A 24,044-nucleotide genomic window follows, 5' to 3' on the forward strand; every position below is an offset into this window, starting at 1 on the left:
TCCAAGTGTGGCCTTACCAAGGCATTATAAAGTGGTATTAACACTTCACGTGATCTTGATTCTATCCCTCTGTTGATGCAGCCTAGAACTGTGTTGGCTTTTTTGGCAGCTGCTGCACACTGCTGGCTCATATTTAAATGGTTGTCCACTAGGACTCCAAGATCCCTTTCACAGTTACTACTACTGAGTAAGGTATCACCTATACTGTACCTGTGCATTCCGTTTTTGTTGCCTAAATGTAGAACCTTACTCTTTTCACCATTGAATTTCATTTTATTAGATAGTGCCCAATGTTCAAGTTTGTCAAGATCCTTCTGTATCTTAAGCCTATCTTCTGGAGTGTTGGCTATTCCTGCCAGCTTGGTATCATCTGCAAATTTGATGAGTTCCCCATTTATTCCCTCATCCAAATCATTGATGAAGATGTTGAAGAGTACTGGGCCTAAAACAGAGCCTTGGGGTACTCCACTGCATACTTCCCTCCATGTAGATGCAGTTCCATTGAGAACTACACGTTGAGTGCGGTTGGTCAGCCAGTTACCAATCCATCTGGTGGTGATGCTGTCTAACCCACATTCTTCTACTTTATCTAGTAGTAGGTTATGGTCTACCTTATCAAAAGCCTTACTGAAGTCCAAGTAAACTATATCAACGGCATTCCTCTGGTCCACTAATTTTGTCACATTATCAAAGAATGCAATATATATATATAAATATTATTATATATATATATATATATATATATATATATATATATATATATATATATATATATATATATATATATATATATATATATATATATATATATATATATAATCTTCAAATTAACAGTAAACCAATAAAGCATACATTATTATCACAATCTACAAAAGTTGTTTTATTTAATTTAAACACATTATTTAAATTAAAAACCTGTTTTGCAATCATTTTGTTACCGACACTGTATCTTTCTTTGAGCATAAACAAGGCTGATTGCCTATTAACAGACTAATTATCCAAGCATTTCCAGTGTTTACATTTATGATAAAACAAGTATATAGTTTCTGATTATGTCAAGGAAGAGAAAATAGTCACAAACACAAAAGTACAGCAGTAATAGTGGAAAGGAAGAGGAGGAGAAGAGAGGAGGAGATAGTAATAGAAGTATAGTAATGACAGCATTTGTTGAGTTCTTAATATTTATTTATATTTGCATCCTTTGTATGTTTTCTGCAGGCACTTAATCTTACGTGCAGTGTCTGGGGAAATCCTGTCCCTGAGATTTCATGGCTCAAGAATGAAAAACTCCTGAAAGCAGATGACAATATCATCTTGAAATATGAATCAGGAAAACAAGCCTGCTTCACTATTACAGCTGTCAGTACGACTGATTCAGGCAGATATAGCCTTGTAGTAAAAAACCAGTATGGTACAGAGACAAGTGATTTCACTGTCAGCGTGTTCATACCTGAGGAAGGGGTTGAAATCCCACACCCAGAACTTGGTAAAGGAGATAAGAAAAAGAAAGCATGAAGCATAACTTAAGGGCACATGTTTCTCCCTCCCTTAATAATGTTTGTGTAAACTACAGGTAGTACTTGACTTACAATCACAACTAGAGCCAGAATTTTGGTTGTTAAGTGATATGGTCATTAAGTGAGTCATCACAGGACCAGACCCAATTTTACAACCATTTTACCATAGTTGTTAAATGAATCACAAGATCAAGTGAGCCATGTGTTTTTTAAAGCAAATCTGGTTTTCCCAATTGAGACTGCTTGTTGAAAGCTGGCTGGTTGCAAATTACAATCATGTGACTGTGAGACACTGCAATGCCAACTGTTGATTGTGTGGGTGATGTGACAGTCGCAACTTTGAGGACAGTTGTAAGTCACTTTTTCTGAGGCCATCATAACTTCAAGCTGTAACTAAACAAATAGTTGTAAGTTGAGAACTACCTGTGTTTTACCTGTATATAAGTTGCATCTGGATTCTTCCATTAATTTCATTTGAGATATTAAAACTTGAACTATGTTAGACAAAAGCAGTTGTATATCTCTTCCACCATCTTCCCATTCTGACCATTCAAAAGTTTCTTATTTTTTTTTCCTCTCACCAGTCCATAATGAGGCAAAATCATCAGTTAGTGCATGTGACAAATATTTGCATATTCTCCAATGTCCACGTGTTTATGAGTAAAAAGTATACTACATATAAATCTACAAGGAAATGAAAGACTCAGAATGGTTTACTGTAGTGAAATTCTAGTAATTCAGAATCTAGAAATTGTTATACTGGTAATCTCTGAATTTACTATAGCACAGTAGTAGAAAATGAATATTAACTATATTACTATTGTTGTCAGCAGAAACTTCAGTTCTGGATATTCATTGTTATTCACAAATAAATGTAGCAAATTTATTTCTTTCACCATGTGGGTGTCAGCTTGTCTTTGTTTTTTATTCCCCTCCTTATACTTTACTATTCTTTTCATTTAAGATCAGTGTTCTTCTAAGTTTATTTTGCTTGTGATAACCTTTTTTTCCAATCTTCACTACAGCAATTATAAAGGAAATTCTGATATTTTATTTTTCTACTAACTTCTAGCACTTTGGTCTCCACTATAAATCTACTTAAACATTCCAGTGACTTTAAGTTTGTTAATATTTTTAAGTGGAACAGAAAGCTTTAGGGTATTCTTTTCCAGGGGCAAATAAGCAACAATTTCTCATTCTTCACTGAGGGGGGAAAGGGTAAATTTAACTGATTATCCACTCCTCTGAGCAGAATAGATGTATTTTCATTGCCAGTGGTTGCAAAGATGCAGTGATTTTCTCTTCTCTGGAAGAAAAAATAACATCATCAATTTCTGCAGCAAAAACTTGGATCATCATTAGAATACAGCAAAGAAAACCATTTGGCCAGAAATATATTTCTTTATATGTGTATAGATAATCCTCACTTACCAACCATAACTGGGACTGGGAACTCTGTCACTAAGTTATACAGCACCATGTGCTGACTTAAGCAGTTCTGGCAGTTAAAGTTACTATTGTTAAGCAAATGGTGTCTGATTTGAATCCAACTTCTTCTGGGCTTTCCCACTCATTTTGTCAGAAGCCAGCAGTAAAAATCACAAATTGTCCACAAACACTGCAATGTTGTAATTGTGAGCCAGCTGCCAAATGTTTGACTTGCAATCATGTGACTGCGGTACCCTGTGGTAGCCACAACTATGAGGACCCATTGTAAGTTGCCCTCAGTACTGTCATAATTTCAAACGGCTGCTTAATGAGTGATTGTTACACATATATACGAGAGTGGGTGTTGAATAGGGCTTTATTATGTATATATCTGTTTGTGTGAATTGTGGAGAATGTTCTCTCTCTAATTCTGAATGCAAACACGAAGATATATCTCTGAACTGAAGGAATAGAATCCCTGAATTATTATATAGCCCTCGCAGTGAGATGGGTGGCAAACAAATTTAGCAAATAAATAAATTGGACCTTATGATCTGAATTCCATTATTATGTACTTAACAAAAGTGCAAAGACTAACATAATGATTAAGTAACTATCTATCTATCTTGTTGAATCCAAACTACTAGAGTTTTATTATTTGTTTATTTCTTTTGGTACTCTGTTCCAACTGGAGCATTTATCAGCATAATAATTGTTAGCAAAATCATTTCAGTGATTTTTTTTTGTTAGCGCAAAATTTAAAGAATGTAATATTTTCAGTTCACCATCTAAAGTGCATACTTAAAAAGCCAAACATTTTGATTCCTATTTATTTGCATACCTACCCTGGCCTTCCCTCTCCAGAGGATGTAGACTTCTACAGTCAACAACACAATCAAGTTGACCTTGATTGGAGTTGGAAAGAATATTTAGTCTATAGTCTAGTCTGGGAATTGAACAAACATTCCCCCCCCAAAAAAATAAAAATAAAGTAAAAAAGTAAAAACACCACTGCCACCCCAACTCTGATATTGTTTCCAAAACAACTCTATATGGATGTATCCATGAATATACCGCACCTCAAATTCAACTCAATAGAGAAGTTAATTCAGAAGTATTTATAGGAAGCTATTAAGTGAAAGATACTTTTAAGTAGGTTTGACAAATTTGTGAAAATTGGTTGTTTCAAGTTAGTTTGACAAAATTCTCTCCAATTAGCACTTGGCATCCAGGAAATACTTTATTATCACATGAACATTACATTAAATTTATTTGTTTTTAATCCCACCTTTATTATTTTTATAAATAACTCAAGGCAGCGAACATACCTAATGCTTCCTCCTCCTCCTATTTTCCCCTCAACCACAACCCTGTGAAGTGGATTGACTGAGAGAGAGTCACTGGCCCAAAACCACCACTGACTTTCATATCTAAGGCAGCACTAGAACGTGTGATCTCTCTTTTCACCTGGTATCTTAATCACCAGACCAGGGGTGTCCAAACTTGGGAACTCTAAGACTTGTGGACTTCAACTCCCAGAATTCTGGGAGTTGAAGTCCACAAGTCTCAAAGTTCCCAAGTTTGGACACCCCTACACTAGACCAACAACAGATAAAAACTCTAATTCGACAATAAACCTCTAAAACAAAGGCTGCATGATAGAGTCTTTAACTTCTTACTGCCAAAGGGCAGTAACAGCATCGCTTGAGTCACCAGGCATGGAAATATAGAATTTGATCTTGTCAGCGTACTACAGATACCTCGATCGATGGTGATGGATGATCTTACCCAGCGAATTCATGTAGATATTAAAAGGGAGTGGAGAGCCCACTTGAATTCCGCAAAATAGTGGCTGATGGCTAGACTTTTCCCTCCCTGTTAGCATTGTTTGGGATTGGCCATGGAGAAAGGAGCCAAACCAGCAAAAAACTGTGATGCCCACTTCCATAGCTGGTCTAAAGGATACTATAATTGATGGTAATGAAGACTGATGAGAGGTCAAGGAAAGTGAGAATGGTTGCACTATCTCCATGACGCTCTTGTCAGAGATCACCAACAAGAGCAACCTAGGCCTCTATGACCTCTTTCAGATGAACTTATGAAAGGATAGCTTTAGGAATGGCAGTCTACAGGGGGAGGGAAAGCCCGGAACTGGCAGTCAAAGCACACAGGAAATAATATATCCTTAATGTTTGCAGAACTCCTAGTTTCAACAGCAGCACATTCCTTGCCAACCAAGCCACAGTTGAACTTGAGCTGGAAATAAAGAGGCTCATTGATAGTATTTGACTGTAGGGCTAACCACCAAAACCATATGTGGAAGTGTCTACAATACAATGAGAATTCTTATATGCTGCCTGTGCTAGTTTTTTTAAAAGGATGCTGTATATAAAATAGCAAACAGCAAGAAATTAGAGGTTTTGAGGAAATATAAATGCATCTGCATGTACAACATGTTTGCACAAACAGTACTAACAAGTTAGCAGATTTCACCAGTGCAGAATACTGTTTCAAGCATTATGGCTGTTGTTTTTTATTGAATGTCAAGGATGTAATAATACATACATACATACATACATACATACATACATACATACATACATACACACATATATACACACACACATATATATATACACATATGCATACACACACACACACATACATACATATATACGAATGCAGGTCTTGCGTACCACAGTGTATTTTCATTTTTTAAAGAAGTAAGTGTCTTGAGATAAACTGCACATCTAATCCCCATTCTTTTCATCTTCCTAAAGCAGAAAGTACATTTATTAAAATTTCACGAGTTAAAGCTAAAATCCTGGGAAAGGGCATAAATCGTAGCTTTAAATATCCAGCTTTGGCATATACGTGGTTTTAATCTACATTTGGTGTTCAGCCATTGAAGAGGGACTCTTTCAAAAGAGTTTTCTAAATGCACGAGAGCTACAAATTTATGCAATAATATGTGAAGTGCTTTACTGGCATCAGACCCAGATCCATAAAAAAGGCACTAAGGCAGCAGTTCAGTCAGTTAGTCTCAGAACTGGTATCTTTTCGGGTCTGCCTTATGTCAATAAACATAGACTGCATCTAAGAGGCTAAATGCTTTATTCATAATGCATACCTATATTTACTGCAGTATTTGTAATTGGAGTATCTGGAATGACAGTAATCAGAGACCAAAATATTCCCTACCATTCTTTCTCATTTTCAAAAATGTACAATCACAAGCGCACAAGCAAGAGACCTCTTACTTTGGGAACTCTCTGTGGTTTTAAACTACTGTACTATTTTATTTTATTTTTGCCACAAACATGAATATTATCTGATGAATAGTGCTTTGGAAACTTTCTCAGCATGTCTCAAGCAAGCCGTTTTCCTTAAATCACCCCATTATTTTTTTCAAAAGATCAGTAATATGAACATCCTGGTTACAGGAAAAAACATTTCATGATTTAAAATGTTTTGAATCCATTTGAAATGAATGCAATATATGAGTGATAATTTACAACTTACGTTACTGTTCACAAGGAATCTACAAAGAATTGGTCACTGCTACTATACCTACACACCAATCACTGGACTATATCAGACTTTCTCCTTTCACTTTCCTAATCATGAGTCATGTTGCTCTTCAGAGTAACAATTCTTATTTCGTCTTCTTAAAATCTGCTTGGCCATCTGTAAATGCAGCTAATATATTTAAAATATCTCTGAAACATGTATTGCATTTGTCCATCAGGATATTGAAATTTTTCTCACATCAGATGAAGTCACTATAACTTGTAATATATGTAGTCTATAGAAGAAGATGGTGTCTCATCATTCTACGAGATCATTAAACAATTTATATATGGAATATACATTCTGCTAGAATATTTCACTTCACCTAAAGAAGAAAGCGCATGTAATGATATCTCCAGCTCAACCTCTTACCAACTTCTAGGTTTTCTATAAGAGGGTGTGAGGGCTCAATGGTTAAAGACACTGAGCTTGTCAACTAGGAATCTGACAGCCCGGATTTGAGACCTAAGCACCAGAGGTGGTGTTCTGCCGGTTTACACCGGTTCAGGTGAACCGGTAGTGGCAGTGGTGCGAGGCTCCGGCCACCCACCCAGATGTCATCACGGACCTTCTGCGCATGCCCAGATGTGCCACGCGTGAGGGCAGCGAGCGCGTGGGTGTGTGTGCTCCCACTACCGATCCGGTAGTAAAGATAATAGGATATCAATATTGCTGAGCACTGTGTGACAGAGTGAGCAGCCATCCTTGCCCTCAGCTCCTGCCCACCTAGCAGTTTGAAAGCATGCAAATGTGACTAGATAAATAGATATCACTTTGGTGGGAAAATAACAGTGTTCCATATGCCTAGGGCTATAGTCATGCTGGCCACATGACTACAGAAATGTCTTTGGACAGCGCTGGCTCCCTTGGCTAAGAAACAAAGGTGAGCGCCCCCTAGATTTGGACACAACTGGACAGGAAAAACTTTACCTTTAGGTTTTCTATGGAAATAAATGTATTTTAGTAGAAATTTTAAAAAACCAGCATATTGTTTTGATTTGAACTTTTCTCAAGATGAATGAATCAAAGGCATATGTGGTCCTAGGGATGTTTAGCTTCTTTCAACCCAGTTCAGTTTCTGATTACTTTCTGAATGTACAAGCAGAATAGAAACTAAATTCCATTTAAATACCCCCCTCTCCTGATGTTAGTGTGGGTGTAACAGTGCAAACATTATTAATATGCATTGATCTAGTGTTATGAAGCCAGCTTGTACATCAAGATGTTGCAAGCTGTGTATGTGAAAGTATGTTTTTATCTTTTTATATACACAGATGGATATTGTTTTATGGCAAGATTTATAATGCATCTCTAGTTAAGATTCATAATAAGTATTTCGTCTTAATTCCTGTACCTACTTGACAATATCACTACTAAAATGGTGTGGGAAGTCCCCCCTCCTAGAGAATGAAAAAATATTTTGGGGAATATTAAAAGAGATAGAATATTATATTTTCCCAGATAAATGGAAAACATGTACTTAGAGGCAGAAAGCAGCCCCCCCGTCTTTCTTAATAGCCTACAGCAGATGCCCGTTAAGAAATCCTGGGCCAAGCCTATTCACAAACAATACACCTTCACCTCCAGCGGTAAGATTAAAATTTATATCCCCCCCTCCATTCTAAGAACAGGATCTGATTTTTTAGGACATAATAGGATTGACCCACCACCTTTAGAATAGCAAAAAAAACACCAGGCTCACTATATTGCACAATCCCTGCAGCATTTCAGAAACTGTATAAAAATCCTTGCAGTCATCAAGTCAATTGGTCAGCTGTCCCAGAACTGCACACTGTGGTTCTGTTCATCAATAAACTTTCTTTCCAATCAGCCTCCATTTTATTTTTAGCGCCTTTCTCCCAGCTTGGAACTGAAACAGATGGATTTTTCTTCCTCCAATCGTTAGGCAGAACAATTTAGTTGCGCTACACCATGGTGATAAATAATACGAGAGAATCTTCCTTTAGCTTATTTGTAAAGCAAGGTTCTCCTCCCTACTGTTTAGACGGAATACACAGCAATTAAACACAGTTTTATATCACCGCATGACATTTGGGACACTGAATAACATGAAAATGTCATTTATTATCATCTCAATGCGTTATTACATGTTTCCTTTTACAGTTTCCTTATTCAAGAATTTTAAAGTTGGAGGGAAATCAGAATAGAAAGAGAGAGTAGAGTACCCACCAGAGAGCATTATTCACTGGGACCTTAGGAAACTGTTGGTCCCAATACCTTTGAAAGTTGGCATGAAACTGCAATCAATAGTGACTGTAGAAAAATAATTGGAATGACATATGATCAGGGGATTCTCAGGCTGCAATAAAACAATGAATGAAATATATTGGGAAGGTTTATTCCTACAGAAAGTCTGGTTTAAAAAATTTATTGTTTTTGTTATGATTCAATTACTTTTGACATTATTTATTTATTTATTTATTTTATTTTATTTATTAGACTTGTTAGCCGCTCCCTCTCCACGAAGGGACTCGGGGCGGCGTACAATAAATAAATCACATATTACACAATTAGACATTACACGGAGGAGGTATAAAAATCACCACAACAATTGTTACAATACATACAACAATAATAATAATAAGATTATAATAAGATTAAAAATTAAAATACCCCAATTTAAAATTTAAAATTGCCAGGAGGATTAGGGATAGAACTATAGTTGAGCCAGGCCGGCTAGTTGGAAAAGGTGGATCTTGAGTTTTGTACGGAAGGAGGGGAGGTCGGTAGTGATCCTAATGTCGGGGGGGGGAGGTCATTCCAGAGGGCTGGGCCCATCACAGAGAAGGCCCTGCTCCTGTGCGCCGGAATTGACAAGATTATCTGTCATCAATACAGTAACGGCTTTCTGAGTTCTTGTACATTTATTTTTACAGTAGCAATACAGTATCTAGTTGTTTCATCTTCTACTGTAAATTAGAAGATATTATAGTATCTAGTTGTTTCATCTTCTACTGTCTACTAAAATTAAAAAAAAAATTTTTTTTAAATCTCATCTTCACATTGTTTCCAAAGTTTTCAAAAGCATTAGCTTTTATATTAGTATTCCCTCTGTCACAGAAAGCAGTTTGGGTTTGTTTCATCTGGTACTGAAGTAATAGTACAATACAATACAATAGAGTTGGAAGGGACCTTGGAGGTCTTCTAGTCCAACCCCCTGCCTAGGCAGGAAACCCTATACCGTTTCAGACAGATGGCTATCCAGCATCTTCTTAAAGACTTCCAGTGTTGGGACATTCACAACTTCTGGAGGCAAGATGTTCCACTGATTAATTGTTCTAACTGTCAGGAAATTTCTCCTCAGTTCTAAGTTGCTTCTCTCCTTGATTAGTTTCCACCCATTGCTTCTTGTTCTACCCTCAGGTGCCTTGGAGAATAGTTTGACTCCCTCTTCTTTGTGGCAACCCCTGAGATATTGGAACACTGCTATCATGTCTCCCCTAGTCCTTCTTTCTCTTAAGCTAAACATACCCAGTTCCTGCAACCGTTCTTCATATGTTTTAGTCTCCAGTCCCCTAATCATCTTTGTTGCTCTTCTCTGCACTCTTTCTAGAGTTTCCACATCTTTTTTACATCGTGGCGACCAGAACTGAATGCAGTATTCCAAGTGTGGCCTTACCAAGGCATTATAAAGTGGTATTAACACTTCACGTGATCTTGATTCTATCCCTCTGTTGATGCAGCCTAGAACTGTGTTGGCTTTTTTGGCAGCTGCTGCACACTGCTGACTCATATTTAAATGGTTGTCCACTAGGACTCCAAGATCCCTTTCACAGTTACTACTACTGAGCAAGGTACCATCTATACTGTACCTGTGCATTCCGTTTATTTATTATTTGTTATTATTTGTTTATTTATTATTTATTATTCCGTTTATTAAGTATTTGTTCTTTTCATGGTCTAAGGCAGGGGTGTCCAAACTTGGCAACTTTAAGACTTGTGGACTTCAACTCCCAGAATTCCCCAGCCAGCAGAATTCTGGGAGTTGAAGTCCACAAGTCTTAAAGTTGCCAAGTTTGGACACCCCTGGTCTAAGGTATTCTCAACAATTTTCTCCAACAACAAAAATCATTTTAGCCAACTTTCACAGTCACATTTGAAGAACCAAATTTCTATCCACGTTATGTTCCTTAATGTAATCAGTTATCTGGGGAAATGCTTAATTCCTCCCCTCTCTTTTGACCTCAGCCCATACCACTCCAATAGTGTGCAAACTGGTAATGGAGCAAAACGCCCAGAGCTGATTGTAAGGAAATAATTGTATGAGACTGACAACTCTTCTCTGTTTAGCATGTGCCAAATGTAATCAGAAGTAATATGGTGGAATGTACAGACTTGACTCTCTGTCAAGGTAGTATAGGTGTCTGATGATGAAGCATCTCCTTGAGGCAGATCGCACCATAATCTAATACAATAACTACATTTCAATATCAGAGCCGAAGGACCTTATCCACAAGGAATTTTGATATGTATGACAGAAAACCAGTTTTGAAAAAAGAAAGTCCAGTTGCCTTTTGAAAAAGCACCTTTGGGATAATCATGACCTGGATGACTGAACATCTCCATAGGCAGAGTCCCATTAGTAAGACAGCAGGAATGTTCATTTACATGTAATGTTTGTAACGATATATTCCAGCGGAAGGCATCCTTGAACTCATGCCAAGCTCGGTGCCACCTACCAAACCTTCTATAATCAAAAGATCATGACTCAAAGGAAGCTCTTTTTCTCGAGAAAGAAAAAAAAAGGAAGCTCCTCCCGCTGGCCGCTGCCAAACCCACTCATTAAACCGTGTCGCTAGACGTCGCCTCAAAGTGCCATGGTGGGTAGGGCGAGTAACGTGGCCTTTCCCCCCCCCCCGTCACGTGTGATTCACCTCCCCCCCACACACACTCCGCGCTGCTCTGTTGCCGTTTTAGCTTAGCCCAACAGGAGGGGGAGGAGCGTGAATTTCCGCAGCGATCTCGTGCGTCACTGCTGCTTCTCCCTCTTGCCCGCCTCCCCCCCCCCCCCCCGTTGTGAGTCCCGCGCTGGCTGCCTGGCCAGCCCATTCAGTTCATTTAACCGCCGCCGCCGCCGCCAACGGTCGCTGGCAGCTGCTGCTTGCATCTTCCCGGTTCCATCCGGTTGAGAGGGAGAAAAAGGTAAGGAATGAGGAGATCCCGCTGCCCCTCGACGGGAACGCAGCCTTGTGTCAGATGGTTTAGCTGAGCGGGCTGGAGGGGCCGCATCCTTTCTTTCCCGTCCTTCCCCGCCGCTCCGGGTCCTGTCCTCTCCCGTCCTTCATCCTTCCTTCCTTTTCCTTATCGGCTGCCTCTTGGGGCATTGCTGTGAGCCTGGATTGCTCACCCAGACGACCGTGAAGCCCTAATGTAGATGTGTTTTGTGTTGCTTTGCGTGTCTTCTTGCCCGGGAGAAGTCATCCCGGCAAGTCTCCCGAGCCCCCTCCGCCACCGCCAACCCCCAGGCCAAGCGTTGGTTTTTCAAAGCCCGAGCAGAAGGAGAAGGCTTGGGTAGGATTTTTTTTCCTTTGAGAATGGCGAGGGGGATTCTTCTCCCCTCATCAGCACGGATGGTGTTACCTAGTTTGGGTAATGAAACGTCTGCAAGAAAACAAGCGAGCTCGAGAGCACCGAGGATCCTCTTGTCAACCCTAAGCTACAAATATTCTCCTTTATTGATTCTCCCTTATTGATTCTCCTCTCTCCATAAGCCAACTGGGAAAACTGGTACTTACTAAGTGCCTGATTCTGAGCACATCATCATCATAACCATAATAACCGTAACAACAACAACAATAATAATGGAGAAAGAGGAGGTAGAGGAACAGTTGATAAGAACTAAAAGGTTTAAAATAGTTGAACTGCAGTTTTAAAACAAACAGGAAGATGCTTTGGGCATATGGAGATGTCTCACCTGTTTTATAGCAGGACTGCATACAATGCAGTTACTATAATTAGTTCCTTTTTGTCACCAGAGCAATGGTTATCTTGCTATTGCTATAATTGTTATTAAAGTTACAAAGAACTATGGCTTTTTGATTTGTAGCAATCTTTGGTGTAATCTTGGTTTCAAACAGGATTATTGAAGTCCCTTAGTACAATGATTACATTATTATTTATTTATTTATTTCTTAGCGCTTATAGACCGCCCCCTCTCCCGAAAGGGACTCGGGGCGGTGTACAGTCCATATCAAAATACATCATAATAAACAATTAAAATATTAAGTGGATAAATACATAAATAAGAGGAGGATAAAAAGATATACAGAACTGTACTGCTAAGTAAATAATTTAAAATGTACAGCATTTAAAACCCCAAGATCCTATAAAATTAACTTTAAAAGAGCATTCCCCTTAAAAAACCAGTAAGAAATATGTATGCCAGGAGGTAGACGTTAAAATTATGCCAGGCCAGCCAGTCGGAACAGGTGTGTCTTCAATTTCTGTCGGAAGGAGCGGAAGTCAGTAGTGGTTCTAATGTCGGGGGGGAGGTCATTCCAGAGGGTTGGGCCCATCACAGAGAAAGCCCTACTCCTTGGTGTCGCCCGTTGGCATTGCCTAGTGGACGGCACCAGGAGAAGCCCCTCCCTGTGAGAGCGAATTGGCCGCAGGGATGTGTGTGGGAGGATGCGATCCCGCATTTTGAGGGTTTATTACTTTTGCTTTCATTATTGTCACTCTGGCTTTGCCAACCTAGCTTCTTGATAGCCCAGTCTTTCATTAAAACAATGACAATAGAGCTTGTGCTTGAGAACAGTTATATTTCATTGTGATAGTTGGAATTAAAATTCTCAGGTAAATTTGGAAATGTAGAAATGGGCAAATATCTAACTAGAAAGTTTTATAAGACCAACGTGCTAAGGAATTTATTGAGATTGGACGAGTTTTTGTAAGATATTTCTAGAACATTTAAGCTTGCATCGGATTAATATAAAGTCTGAAAGTGGTAGACTAATATTTGAAATAGATCATAATGTTTACCTTCTAGTAGGGACCATCATTCAGCAAATGTATGCTATAGTTGGGCCATATCTTTGGAAACTTTTTCAAGCTTCATTCCAATTACCAAAAAATGTAAATGTTTGGCAAATTCAAGCATTAATAATCTATAATTATTGTTGACAATAACCATAACTTTTCTCTGTAGAATTTCTCAGTATTTTTTTCAGACTTCACTAATGCACTGTAAATTTCAGAGGGTTATACCAGACTTTGTCAGGGAGCGGCGTGGTGACCTAGAGGTGAAGCTCTTGCCTCACAATCAGGAGCTTGTGAATTCAACTCTAGAGGAGCAGATAATTCTCTCTCTGTGCACAAAGAAAAGTATCTGCTCCAAACTCCGCATAGGTGTCAGGAAGGGCATCCGGCCAGTAAACACTAAGCTCCATTCAGTCGCCTTGATTCCATCCTGATGCAAGGGGATTACAGGGTCGTCTTTTTTTTTAAAGACCAGACTTTCTCAACCTTGTTACCCTGGAGGAACCCCTGAAACAGGTCTCAGGGTAATCCTGCATTAAAAAAAATTCAGTTCACGCTGTTAATGTGATTCATAAACTGAATTGTGGCGTGTAAACATTTCCACCATTGCAGTTGCTAGCATTGGGCAAAATTAAAACACGATGTTTTTCCATCACAATCTTGTGAATTGTGACCACTCATGAAATCCTCATCAGTGATGATCACTCATGAAACCCCAGTTGAGATAGGCTGCTCTATTGTCAAAAAAGGAATGTAACGTATGATTTACTACATTGTCAGTCAGCTGTTTTTGATAAATTATATTCCTTCCATAAATTTCAAATATTTTATAAGTACTGTATTGGCTTTTCAGTATATGATTTAAAAAAAAAATCAAAGCTTTTCCTGCTATTTTAAAATAAGAATAATTTATATCCATTTGGCATGAGATATAAAATCTTTTCCTTTCCAGTAAGGCTCAAATATTTTGTACTGCCTTTAGTGCTAGAAATACAGGAAGAATCCTATTACGGGTAATGCTTGCTTACTAACCATTTGTTCACTGACTGTTTGAAAGATATAGCAGCACTAAACAAATGATATATATGCCTTCAGCAGTCTCAGTCAGCTGCTGCCACCCTTTGGTCTGTACTTTAGCTTCAGTGCTGCTGGTGCCTCCACTGAGGAGTGCTACCTCAATCCAGTGCATAGCACCAGCCACCTCTGCTGACCTTGCTGTGCCCAAATGACCTTTGCCTATATGAGGCAGCTGCTGGCCGTGCCAGACCTACTTCCCAAGCTGTGCAGGTTTTCAAAATTGTGTGCATCGTTACAATGCTTTGGAAGGTTTCTGAGAAGGCCTCGTGTGATTTGGAGAATGGTGGGCATGGCCTTCTCGTGAGTTTTCAGAAGGTCCCAGAATTCTTCCAAAGCATCACGAAAAGAGCACACTTGATTTGAAGAATGGTTTACGGGGCCTTGGGAAGAAAGCCTGAAATGCCCAGCAGCTGCTTCGTATGGAGCCAGGGATCATGCTCCTCACCAGCAGTGGGAAGAAGACACTGAAGGTCATTTGGGATGGCAGGGACAGTGGAGTGCAGGACAATTGAGGATGGCTGGGGCTTTACACTGAGGTAGCTGGCTGCAGGACAGGTCTTGAGGTGGTACTCCTCAATGGACCAGTGGCTCTGGGGATGAAATAGAAACTTGGGGTACCAGTGGCTGCCTAAGCCTATGTCTCTGGACATCTGCTTCAACCCCAGGGCCTCTAGTGCTGCTACTACTGTCAATGAGTGCTGCTGTGCAGGATGGCCAAAATGGGGCGATTTCAAGAAAATACATTCTCTTTATCAAGGTTTGGGCCTTGGAAGAGACCATGCCAGGAATGTCTTGCATCAGAGTGGATCCTTGCCTAACACCTGGTGGGATTTGGTTAATAATAGCAAAGGGACTACTGAGATTTCTGTCACTAAGCAACGGAGACATGTGATGTGCTTTACAACCATATTGCTTAGCAACAGAACTTCAGGTCCCAGTTACCGTCATAACCCAAGTACTACATTCCATATGACCAGGGGTGTCCAAACTTGGGAACTTTAAGACTTGTGGACTTCAACTGCCAGAATTCCCCAGCCAGCTGGCTGGGGAATTCTGGGAGTTGAAGTCCACAAGTCTTAAAGTTCCCAAGTTTGGACACCCCTGACCTAGACTAATTTATGGATAAAAAAGCAACTATATTATTATTATTTTAAAACTCTAGGAAAAGTTGTTTTTCTCTTTTATTTCTTTCCCTTTTCTCTTCATTTCTGTTTCTTGGTTTTTACTGTTTTGTTAATCTAGTTTTGTGATAAAGGAAATGGTTGCCGACTGTTATTATTCGTATTGCTTTAATTATTTTTGGTATCAGTCACTGGATCAAGGTTGACTCAGCCTTCCATCCTTCCGAGGTCAGTAAAATAAGGACACAGATTGTTGGGGGCAATATGCTGACTCTGTAAATTGCTTAGAGAGGGCTGTAAAGCACTGTAAAGCGGTATGTAAGTGCTGTTGCTATTGCTAATGAAAGTCAGTTTAATATAGTGGTTAACACATCAGTTAGAAGTCAGGAGATTATGAGTTTCAGTTTCACTTTATGTTCAAATCCAGTTACGTGACCTTGGGCCAATCATTTTTTTTCAGCCATAGGAAGGTGGCAATGACAAACCACTTCAGGAAATTGAGATTATTTGGGAGAAAAAGTAGAGCAGCTACCAATACTCGTGGTCACATTTGTACACATAGTTGTAGATAGCTGCAATATATTGTATTGGATATAACAGCACATCATGTGCTTAGTTAGATTTAAAAAAATAAAGGTAATACTGTGATATAATAAGGGCAGTACTACCAAGACAATGGTATGTTTGAGAGAATCGATAGGCAGTTCATGGACATAGATTCTCTTTAGGAAATATTTTTGTGAGTTTATCTTATAATGAATGACCTAGCTTCCCTGAGTTTATGCTTGTTCCCAGTATCTTCCTTCCGGCTTTATGTACATTCCTTGACCTTGTTTTATGGCTGAGCTGATAGAGTTCATGGTTTGTAAATCCCTGAGTAGATTATAAGGAACGGGGATGTTTTATTTTGTTTTTGTTGTCCTACCTTTTACACATTTTTCTCCTTTATAATATAGCATAACTAGTGGCAACAGAAGCATTTATTAGATCTACATAATATAGTAAAGATATGTTTTTTAAAACAAAATCTTGAATAATAGATATGTTGTGAAAGCATAGAACAACTTATCATGTATTTCAATATTGTATGCTTTTAAATATTAACTAAAAGGGGGGAAATTTTTGGTCATGCTGAGACTTGTTTTTAGCTATCACTGAAATAAAACTTTAAGAAAATCTTGGTGAGACCAGAGTCTGGGATGTGGGGGATGGATGCTGAGAGTCTAGATTCTGTGTTTGGTGGGAGGGGAGTTTGAAGAGGGGAGTTATTTGAGTGGTGGGGGTTGTATTTAGGATGGCATGATGGCTGCAAAATCATCCATATTGCGAAGAACAGCCAGTAAATGGTTGGAGGTGACTGAAAATAAGAGAGGATGGTGATGGAGAAGAGAAGAGAGAAGAGAAGTAAGAGAGCACTTTTCTCTAAGCAGTGGTTCTCAATCTTTTCTTCACTATGAACCCTCTTTAAATACTTTTTGTGGACCACCAAGACTTAACTCAAGATTTAAATCATAATATTTCCTTAAGCCCTCGCAGACCTTCTGTGATGACATTGTGACCCTGCAGGGGTCCATGGACCACAGGTTACGAATCACTGTTCTTAGTAGACCACAAGAATGACAGCATGAGTGGAGTTGAGGACCTAGAAAAGGTTTCATTAAATCAGGGTTGTGATGGATCTGTACTGGAGGCTATATGTTAGATTTGATATAACTTAAAATAGAACCAGTTTGGTCTAGTGATTAAGGCACCAGGCTAGAAACCATCAGATTGTGAGTTCTAATCCCACTGTAAACAAGAAAGCCAACTGACTGACTTTGGGCCACTTACTTTCTTAGCCACAGAGTCAGAGTCAGGCTCAGATGAAAAGCCAGTCAGTCAATTCCATGAACGACCAAATGAATATTTAATATTAAGTCATTTGGTCGATCCTTACCTAAAAAGATGTACAATAGTGATTATACACCTGTGAATACTAAGGGAAAATGTAACCAGTGCATGAGCAGAATACAATGATCGTCTGTAGTTTCCTAAGTTTATAAATTGAGTGTTAATTCTGAGTTTCCATCTGAGTAAGATACATATAACATATGTTTTGTGTAACTGTAACCTTTGATTTGTTTAGACCAGGGATGTCAAACTTGCGGCCCGCGGGCTGGATGCGTCATCCACTGGCTACGCCCATGCCCAGTTTAGCAAAGAGGAAAAAGTCCCGATATGTCACATGACAACACCATGACAATGCGAGCTTGACATCCCTGGTTTAGACCCCATACATGTATTACTAAGATTATTTTGCAATTCATTATAATAAATGGGCTTGAAGTTTAGTCTCATAAGATTTTTCGAAGTTCTTAAATAATTGAAAGTGTACTTTTGACATTTTTGACAATACAAATTACCTCTTTTACTCTGGAGTTATGATTAATCTTTTACTTTAATATCTTACACATATACTGTATTTTTCGGAGTATAAGATGCACCAGAGTATAAGACGCACCAAGGTTTTGAAGAGGCAAATTTTAAAAAAAGTAGGTAGGTAGATAGAGGGATAGACAGTGAGAGAAAGAGAGAGAAATACAGTAGGTAGATAAAGGGAGAGAGAGAGTTGTTAGGTAGTTAGGTAGATAAAGGGAGAGAGAGAAATAGAGTGTGTGTGTTTGTTTAGGTAGGTAGGAAGAGGAATAGATAGAGAGAAATAGAAAGAGATAGAGAGAGAAATACAGTAGATAGGGAGAGAGAGAGAGTAGGTAGGTTTGTAGGTAGAGAGATAGAGAGAGAGAAATAGAGAGAGAAATACAGCAGATAGGCAGGGAGAGAGTGTAGGTAGGTAGGTAGGTAAATAAAGGGATAGAGAAAGAGAGAAATAGAGAGAGAGAGAGAAATATAGTAGGGAGGGAGGGAGGGAGAGAATATGTGTAGGTAGGTAGGAAGGTAGAGGGATAGAGAGAAAGAAATAAAGAGAGAGAGAAATACAGTAGATAGGTAGGTGTTTCTGCTGGCACAGCACTTGATCAATGTAATTCTCATCAATCAGTTAAAGAGCTTTCCAAAAGAGAAAAAAAAGTTTTTGCACTCTGCAAACTCCCCCAAAATGGTCCGTTTTTCATGAAAACAGGCCTGTTTTTTTTTTTCAAAAAAAGGCATGAATAGCCTTGGGGGGGGGGCTTGCAGAGTGCTCCTGGGGGGGGGGGCAAAACGAGCAAAAAATGGCCCGTTTTTTGTCAAAAAAATTTGCATGCATAGCCTTATGGAGACTTATAGAATGCTTCTGGGAGCTGGGGGGGGGAATGGCCTGTTTCCTCATTTCTGCCCTCCCCATCCCCCAGGAGCTCTCTGAAAGCCTCCATAAGGGTATGCACAGCCATTTTGGTGAAGGGGCGGGCTTTGGGAGGCCATAAATGCTGTATTTGGTGTATAAGACGTGCCCAGATTTTCAGCCTCTTTTTTGAGGAAAAAAGGTTTGTCTTATACTCCGAAAAATACGGTAATCCCAGACCACAATTATCAAATTGATTATATGATAACATGATTGTATGTGTGCTTTTTTAATTTAAAGTCCTTTGTTTTTGGACTAATATTTTCAAACAACATTTCTTTTTAGCTTTAAAATATGAATTATGTTGGACAACTTGCTGGACTTCTGGTTACTATGAAGGAGTTGTATAAAGGCATTAATCAAGCTACACTTTCAGGATGTATTGATGTAATTGTAGTTCGGCAGCAAGATGGTACATACCTATGTTCACCATTCCATATCCGATTTGGAAAACTTGGTGTCTTACGTTCCAAAGAGAAAGTGGTAAGTACCATGAATGTCAGAGACTAGGAAAACAAAATACCTTTCTTTTTTGCCAGTTGTATGTACAATGTAAATTATGTTGTTATTGGACCACATCATTTTTCCAGATTCAATAAATACTTGTAAAGTAGGATAGGCCTTGTTATAAAATAGCAAAGTTCTGTTCAGTTACCCAGTATGGCTATATAGAGGTCTTTAGGTCATTAGAAGTCTGGCCATAGAAAGCATAATAATGGGCATAAACATCAGCTGTATAATGGTGTAACTGATGCATTCCACAATCATAACTATCAACAATTTCATCATAAGAATAAAGAATGAGATATGATATTGAATGCAAGTAAGCATAGATACAAGTGGGGAATGCAATAGCATACTATCCTGATATAAATATATAACAAAGCCACTATTCTGAGATGTATAACGTTCTGGTTCTTTAATTTCATCAAAAAACTCTAGAAAGAATCAAGAATAGAATAAAGTGATTTAGGAACTGAAACACTTTCCTTACAAAGAAAGTCAGAGATTCATGTGGGCGATAGCAATTATAAAGAAATTTGTAGAATCATGTGGAAAGTAGAAACAATGCATGCACAATTTGTAGCATTTTCCCAATATTAGAATTTATATATTGTATTGGAATCACTGTTTTCTTAATTAAATGGACACTGATTTAAGAGGAATCATTTTAAGAGCAAAAATAGATCTGTTAAAATGTCAGGAATCCTTGACAACTTTTATTTATTTGTTTGATCTTTATGCATGCATCACAGGTTATTTATGAAAAACTTGGAAAAATCAGATCTTAATGTGGTTCCTAGAGAGTATGACATCACATTTTGCCATTAAGTTAAAAACATTAATCAACTAGTTGCCAAATACAAAATATTTTCTTTATTCTTTCATTTGGCCTGCCTTATTGCAACTTCTTCCCTTCTTGCAAGAGGGGGCTATTAATGCTCCTCCTTTTCTTTCTGTTCATTTACAAATAGTTTTTATTTTATTTTAATCTTTTAAAATCACTATTGTGGTTATTTTTGGTTTTTTTGTTGTATTATTTGTGTTTTAACTTTGTGCACCACACAGAGTGAATTGAACAGTTCTATTCTATAAAATTACCAGACAAACAAACAAACATAGTATATTGGTAATTCTTTTGTTTCAATGGTTTGGGATAAAAGAATAATATATTGATTAAATATAAACATACATTTTCAGGCGTATTTTTATTTCAGCAAGTGTTCTGTTGTATTTTTTTTATAGATTGATATTGAAATCAATGGAGAAGCAGTTGATCTTCACATGAAACTGGGTGATAATGGAGAGGCCTTCTTTGTGCAGGAAACAGAAGAAACATTTGTAAGTCATCTGTCAAATGTAACTTTATTCCAATTTTAATATTTGGGCAGATGTTTGCTTTTTATTTAGAAAAAATAGTTTTTTTGCAAGCCAACTGAATGTTTCAACTTTTATCTTTTATCATTTTCTTTTATCCTTTTAATTCCATCTCTCACAACTTTTATTTTATTTTCCCTTTCTCTTATTTATTTTTGTTCCTGGATATTTTTGGTCTCCTATACATTCTCTCTCTTTCTTTCACACATAACAGGAGATACCAATCAAAGAATATTCAGGAATACTAAAGAATATAACTCAAAACAGTAATTAAAATATTAACATGAGACAGCAATTTAAAATATTCATGAATACAAGTAAACAATATAATGAAGAAAGACATTATGTCGCTTTTGCTATTTAGGGAACCTTATGAGATGATAGTAGATGTATCCCTTCAAAGCTAGTAAACATTCCCAATTAGGTCTGCATTGAAGTTCCATCCTATGGAGGTTTTTTACTAGCTTACATAGATTTTGAACCCTGGTTAAGTGCATCTGCTTTTCAGTGGTGTCATCTCACTGGAGTTTTACAAAAAAAGGAAAACCAGCCTGTCTTATTTTAGAATGCGTTAGCTTTTTGCCAAAAATGAGACCATCAAAGCTAAGGAATCCTTGTTTTTATCACGTGGGGATAAGGCTGTCTCAGTATCTGTTTCTCAACATTAATTGGATTGAAGATGAAAAATATCATCCCACTCTACACAGGTGACAATCTTAGTAAAACCACCAGCCCTCAGTTCTGAGATCCTTAACTTCCAGATGACCCTCATTAAGAGATTTATAAACTTGTTTACAATTAATTCAGTCTTTCCACTTTTTCAAACCTTTTTATCAGCATTTATCTATTAAACACTACAGCTTTTTTCAAGTATTTCAGATTTTTTGTCAGTACAAAATAATAGGAACCAACTATATTGGTTTTGCTTTTCATTTTTTTTTAAAAAAATGCACTTCCAAATAAAACAAAAAGGATCTCTTTGGGATCATCAAAGCTAATTATAGTTGTGGGGATGCAAAATTGCTGACTTTGTAATTTTTGGCTTAAGTAAATAAGGGTGATCGAGTATGAAATGTGACAGTGCATATAGATGTGGTATATGCATTATCAACCATTTTCCTGTTGTGGAATTGAGGTAAGTAAGAATTTTGAAAATATTTCTTCTGTTTCATTAATTTTTTATTATGAATTCCATACTCTAATTTTTATCCTTTGTTTTTAACAAACCTATTTCAGTCCAAATGTTATAAAACTGGCTTATTTTACCAGACCATAATAATTACCAATTATTGAGGATTTGTATATAAAACTAAACAGTGGTTAGAAAAACATGTCCCGTAGGTCTATTAGGCAAGTATGCCTTTCATGATGAGAAAAAAGGCAGTTGGTGTCCAAATCTTAGTGAATGTCAATACAAACGTATCTTCATTTGAACGTGGGCATGAAAAGTTAACTTGTACATATCCATTTTCCCATCTATTTATATATGTGCATAATAATTTTAAATGACTATCACAGCTCAAACATACATTTTTTTCTGGACATCATAATGTATTCTTCTATTTCTGTTTCTATTGTCATTAGTGTTAATTTCTGGGTTAAATAATGTAATAATTTCATAAAATATACGTAATGTAAAATTCATGTTCACCTAAATGATTTTTAGGAAAACGTTCCAGCCTATCTGGCAACATCACCAATACCAACAGAAGATCAGTTCTTCAAAGGAAATGATGACAATTTGATGGAGTCAGGTGAAAATGAAACAATAGATTTAAGCTCAGAAATTCCACAAATTGTAGAAACAGAGCCTTTTTTCCCTTCTGGGTCAGTGAAGAAAAAAAAACGAAGAAAAAGAAAATGTAAACAAGATGTGAAAAAAGAAGAGCAATTCTCTTCTCTTGGAGCTGAGGAAATCTTTGAAATGGAAATAAGTTCAGATGATGACAGGTGTATTCAGCTTTTGAGGTAATATGTTTTAAAGTTCTGTTTGGTTAGACTGTCACATTGTAAAAAGTTCAGTAAGAGTATTTCATTTATATTATATAAAGTCCTAAATTGAAAGTATAGTTTTTATTTTATTAATTCCACTCATTAGAAAACTATATGTTTAATTTATCTTTCAAAATTCATATTCAGAGTAATATAATAATAACTTTAAAAGTAGCTAATGGAATAAGTAATGAGCAAGATTAGATACAATAGGTATGTTTGCTACAAAAACAGATTTTGTAAGTGCTATAACAAGTAAAAATTTATTACTTTTACTAGCAAATTAGAAAAATGAAAAGGGAATCTTTCCATAGGGATACAATTTTAAATATCTAGTTAATATTTAGTAACCATTTGTGGAACTTTGTAAGAATTGCAATTGAAATCAAAAATGTCTATAAAGATCGTTATATTTACAACAATTAAGGTAGATCTTTTCTGAATAAATGTTAGGCTATATTAATACATACTTAAAAGTAGGTGTGTGTGTGTGTGTATGCTATTTTTCAAGATCTACTAACAAAACACATGGTTAAACACAAGTATTATAAAGCCCCAAATATGCATCATTCTATAGAGATCTTTGCTGTATAGACTTGAAAGTGTATCAAGGAACAAAGATAATTACTGATCTTTCAAACTTTGATCTATTAAAAAATGTAGCTAAAACATAGAATTGTTAACTGAATTGCTGATATTGGGATGAAAGTGCCTACCAGCTTACCCTTTTTCCCATGTGAATTCTTCGTTACTTCAATGCTGTCATTTAATACTAAATTAAAGTTCCTTTAATACAGGGGTGTCCAAACTTGGGAACTTTAAGACTTGTGGATTTCAACTCCCAGAATTCCCCAGCCAGCATGGCTTGCTGGGGAATTCTGGGAGTTGAAGTCCACAAGTTTTAAAGTTCCCAAGTTTGGACACCCTGCTTTAATATATCAATTCTATGTTACAGAAGCCCTGCAGATTCTCCACCAAAGGTTGAAGAATATAAAGATATGTTGATTTACCCTTCAAAGGATGATTACCCTTTATCAGATGGAGACTGGTCTGTTTCAGAGAAGTAAGTCATCTTCGTGTATCATTCTTTTATGAAAATGATATTAAGAGTGAAGTATTTTTCACATAAAGTCTGCAGAAGGA

At 37.4% G+C, this 24,044-nt stretch overlaps 2 protein-coding genes across 6 annotated transcripts in view; both read left to right on the forward strand.

The window, feature by feature from the left end:
• Positions 1-2,412, forward strand: part of MYOM1 (myomesin 1) — an 83,824-nt gene extending 81,412 nt beyond the window's left edge. For all 4 annotated transcript variants that reach the window (XM_081951561.1, XM_081951564.1, XM_081951562.1 and 1 more), the window contains one exon: positions 1,219-2,412. In XM_081951561.1, the coding sequence (XP_081807687.1) occupies positions 1,219-1,515 (297 nt within the window). In that variant the 3' untranslated portion in view covers positions 1,516-2,412. The remainder of the gene's footprint in view (positions 1-1,218) is intronic.
• Positions 2,413-11,555: 9,143 nt separating this feature from the next.
• The window catches only part of LPIN2 (lipin 2), a 38,294-nt gene continuing 25,805 nt past the window's right edge, over positions 11,556-24,044 (forward strand). For both annotated transcript variants that reach the window (XM_081950142.1, XM_081950143.1), the window contains exons 1-5: positions 11,556-11,678; positions 19,317-19,514; positions 20,778-20,873; positions 22,576-22,877; positions 23,857-23,964. In XM_081950142.1, coding sequence (XP_081806268.1) covers positions 19,326-19,514; positions 20,778-20,873; positions 22,576-22,877; positions 23,857-23,964 — 695 coding nt within the window. In that variant the 5' untranslated portion in view covers positions 11,556-11,678; positions 19,317-19,325. The remainder of the gene's footprint in view (positions 11,679-19,316; positions 19,515-20,777; positions 20,874-22,575; positions 22,878-23,856; positions 23,965-24,044) is intronic.

This window comes from Natrix helvetica (genome assembly GCF_964273705.1).
Source record: "Natrix helvetica genome assembly, chromosome: 4".
NCBI lineage: Eukaryota > Metazoa > Chordata > Lepidosauria > Squamata > Natricidae > Natrix > Natrix helvetica.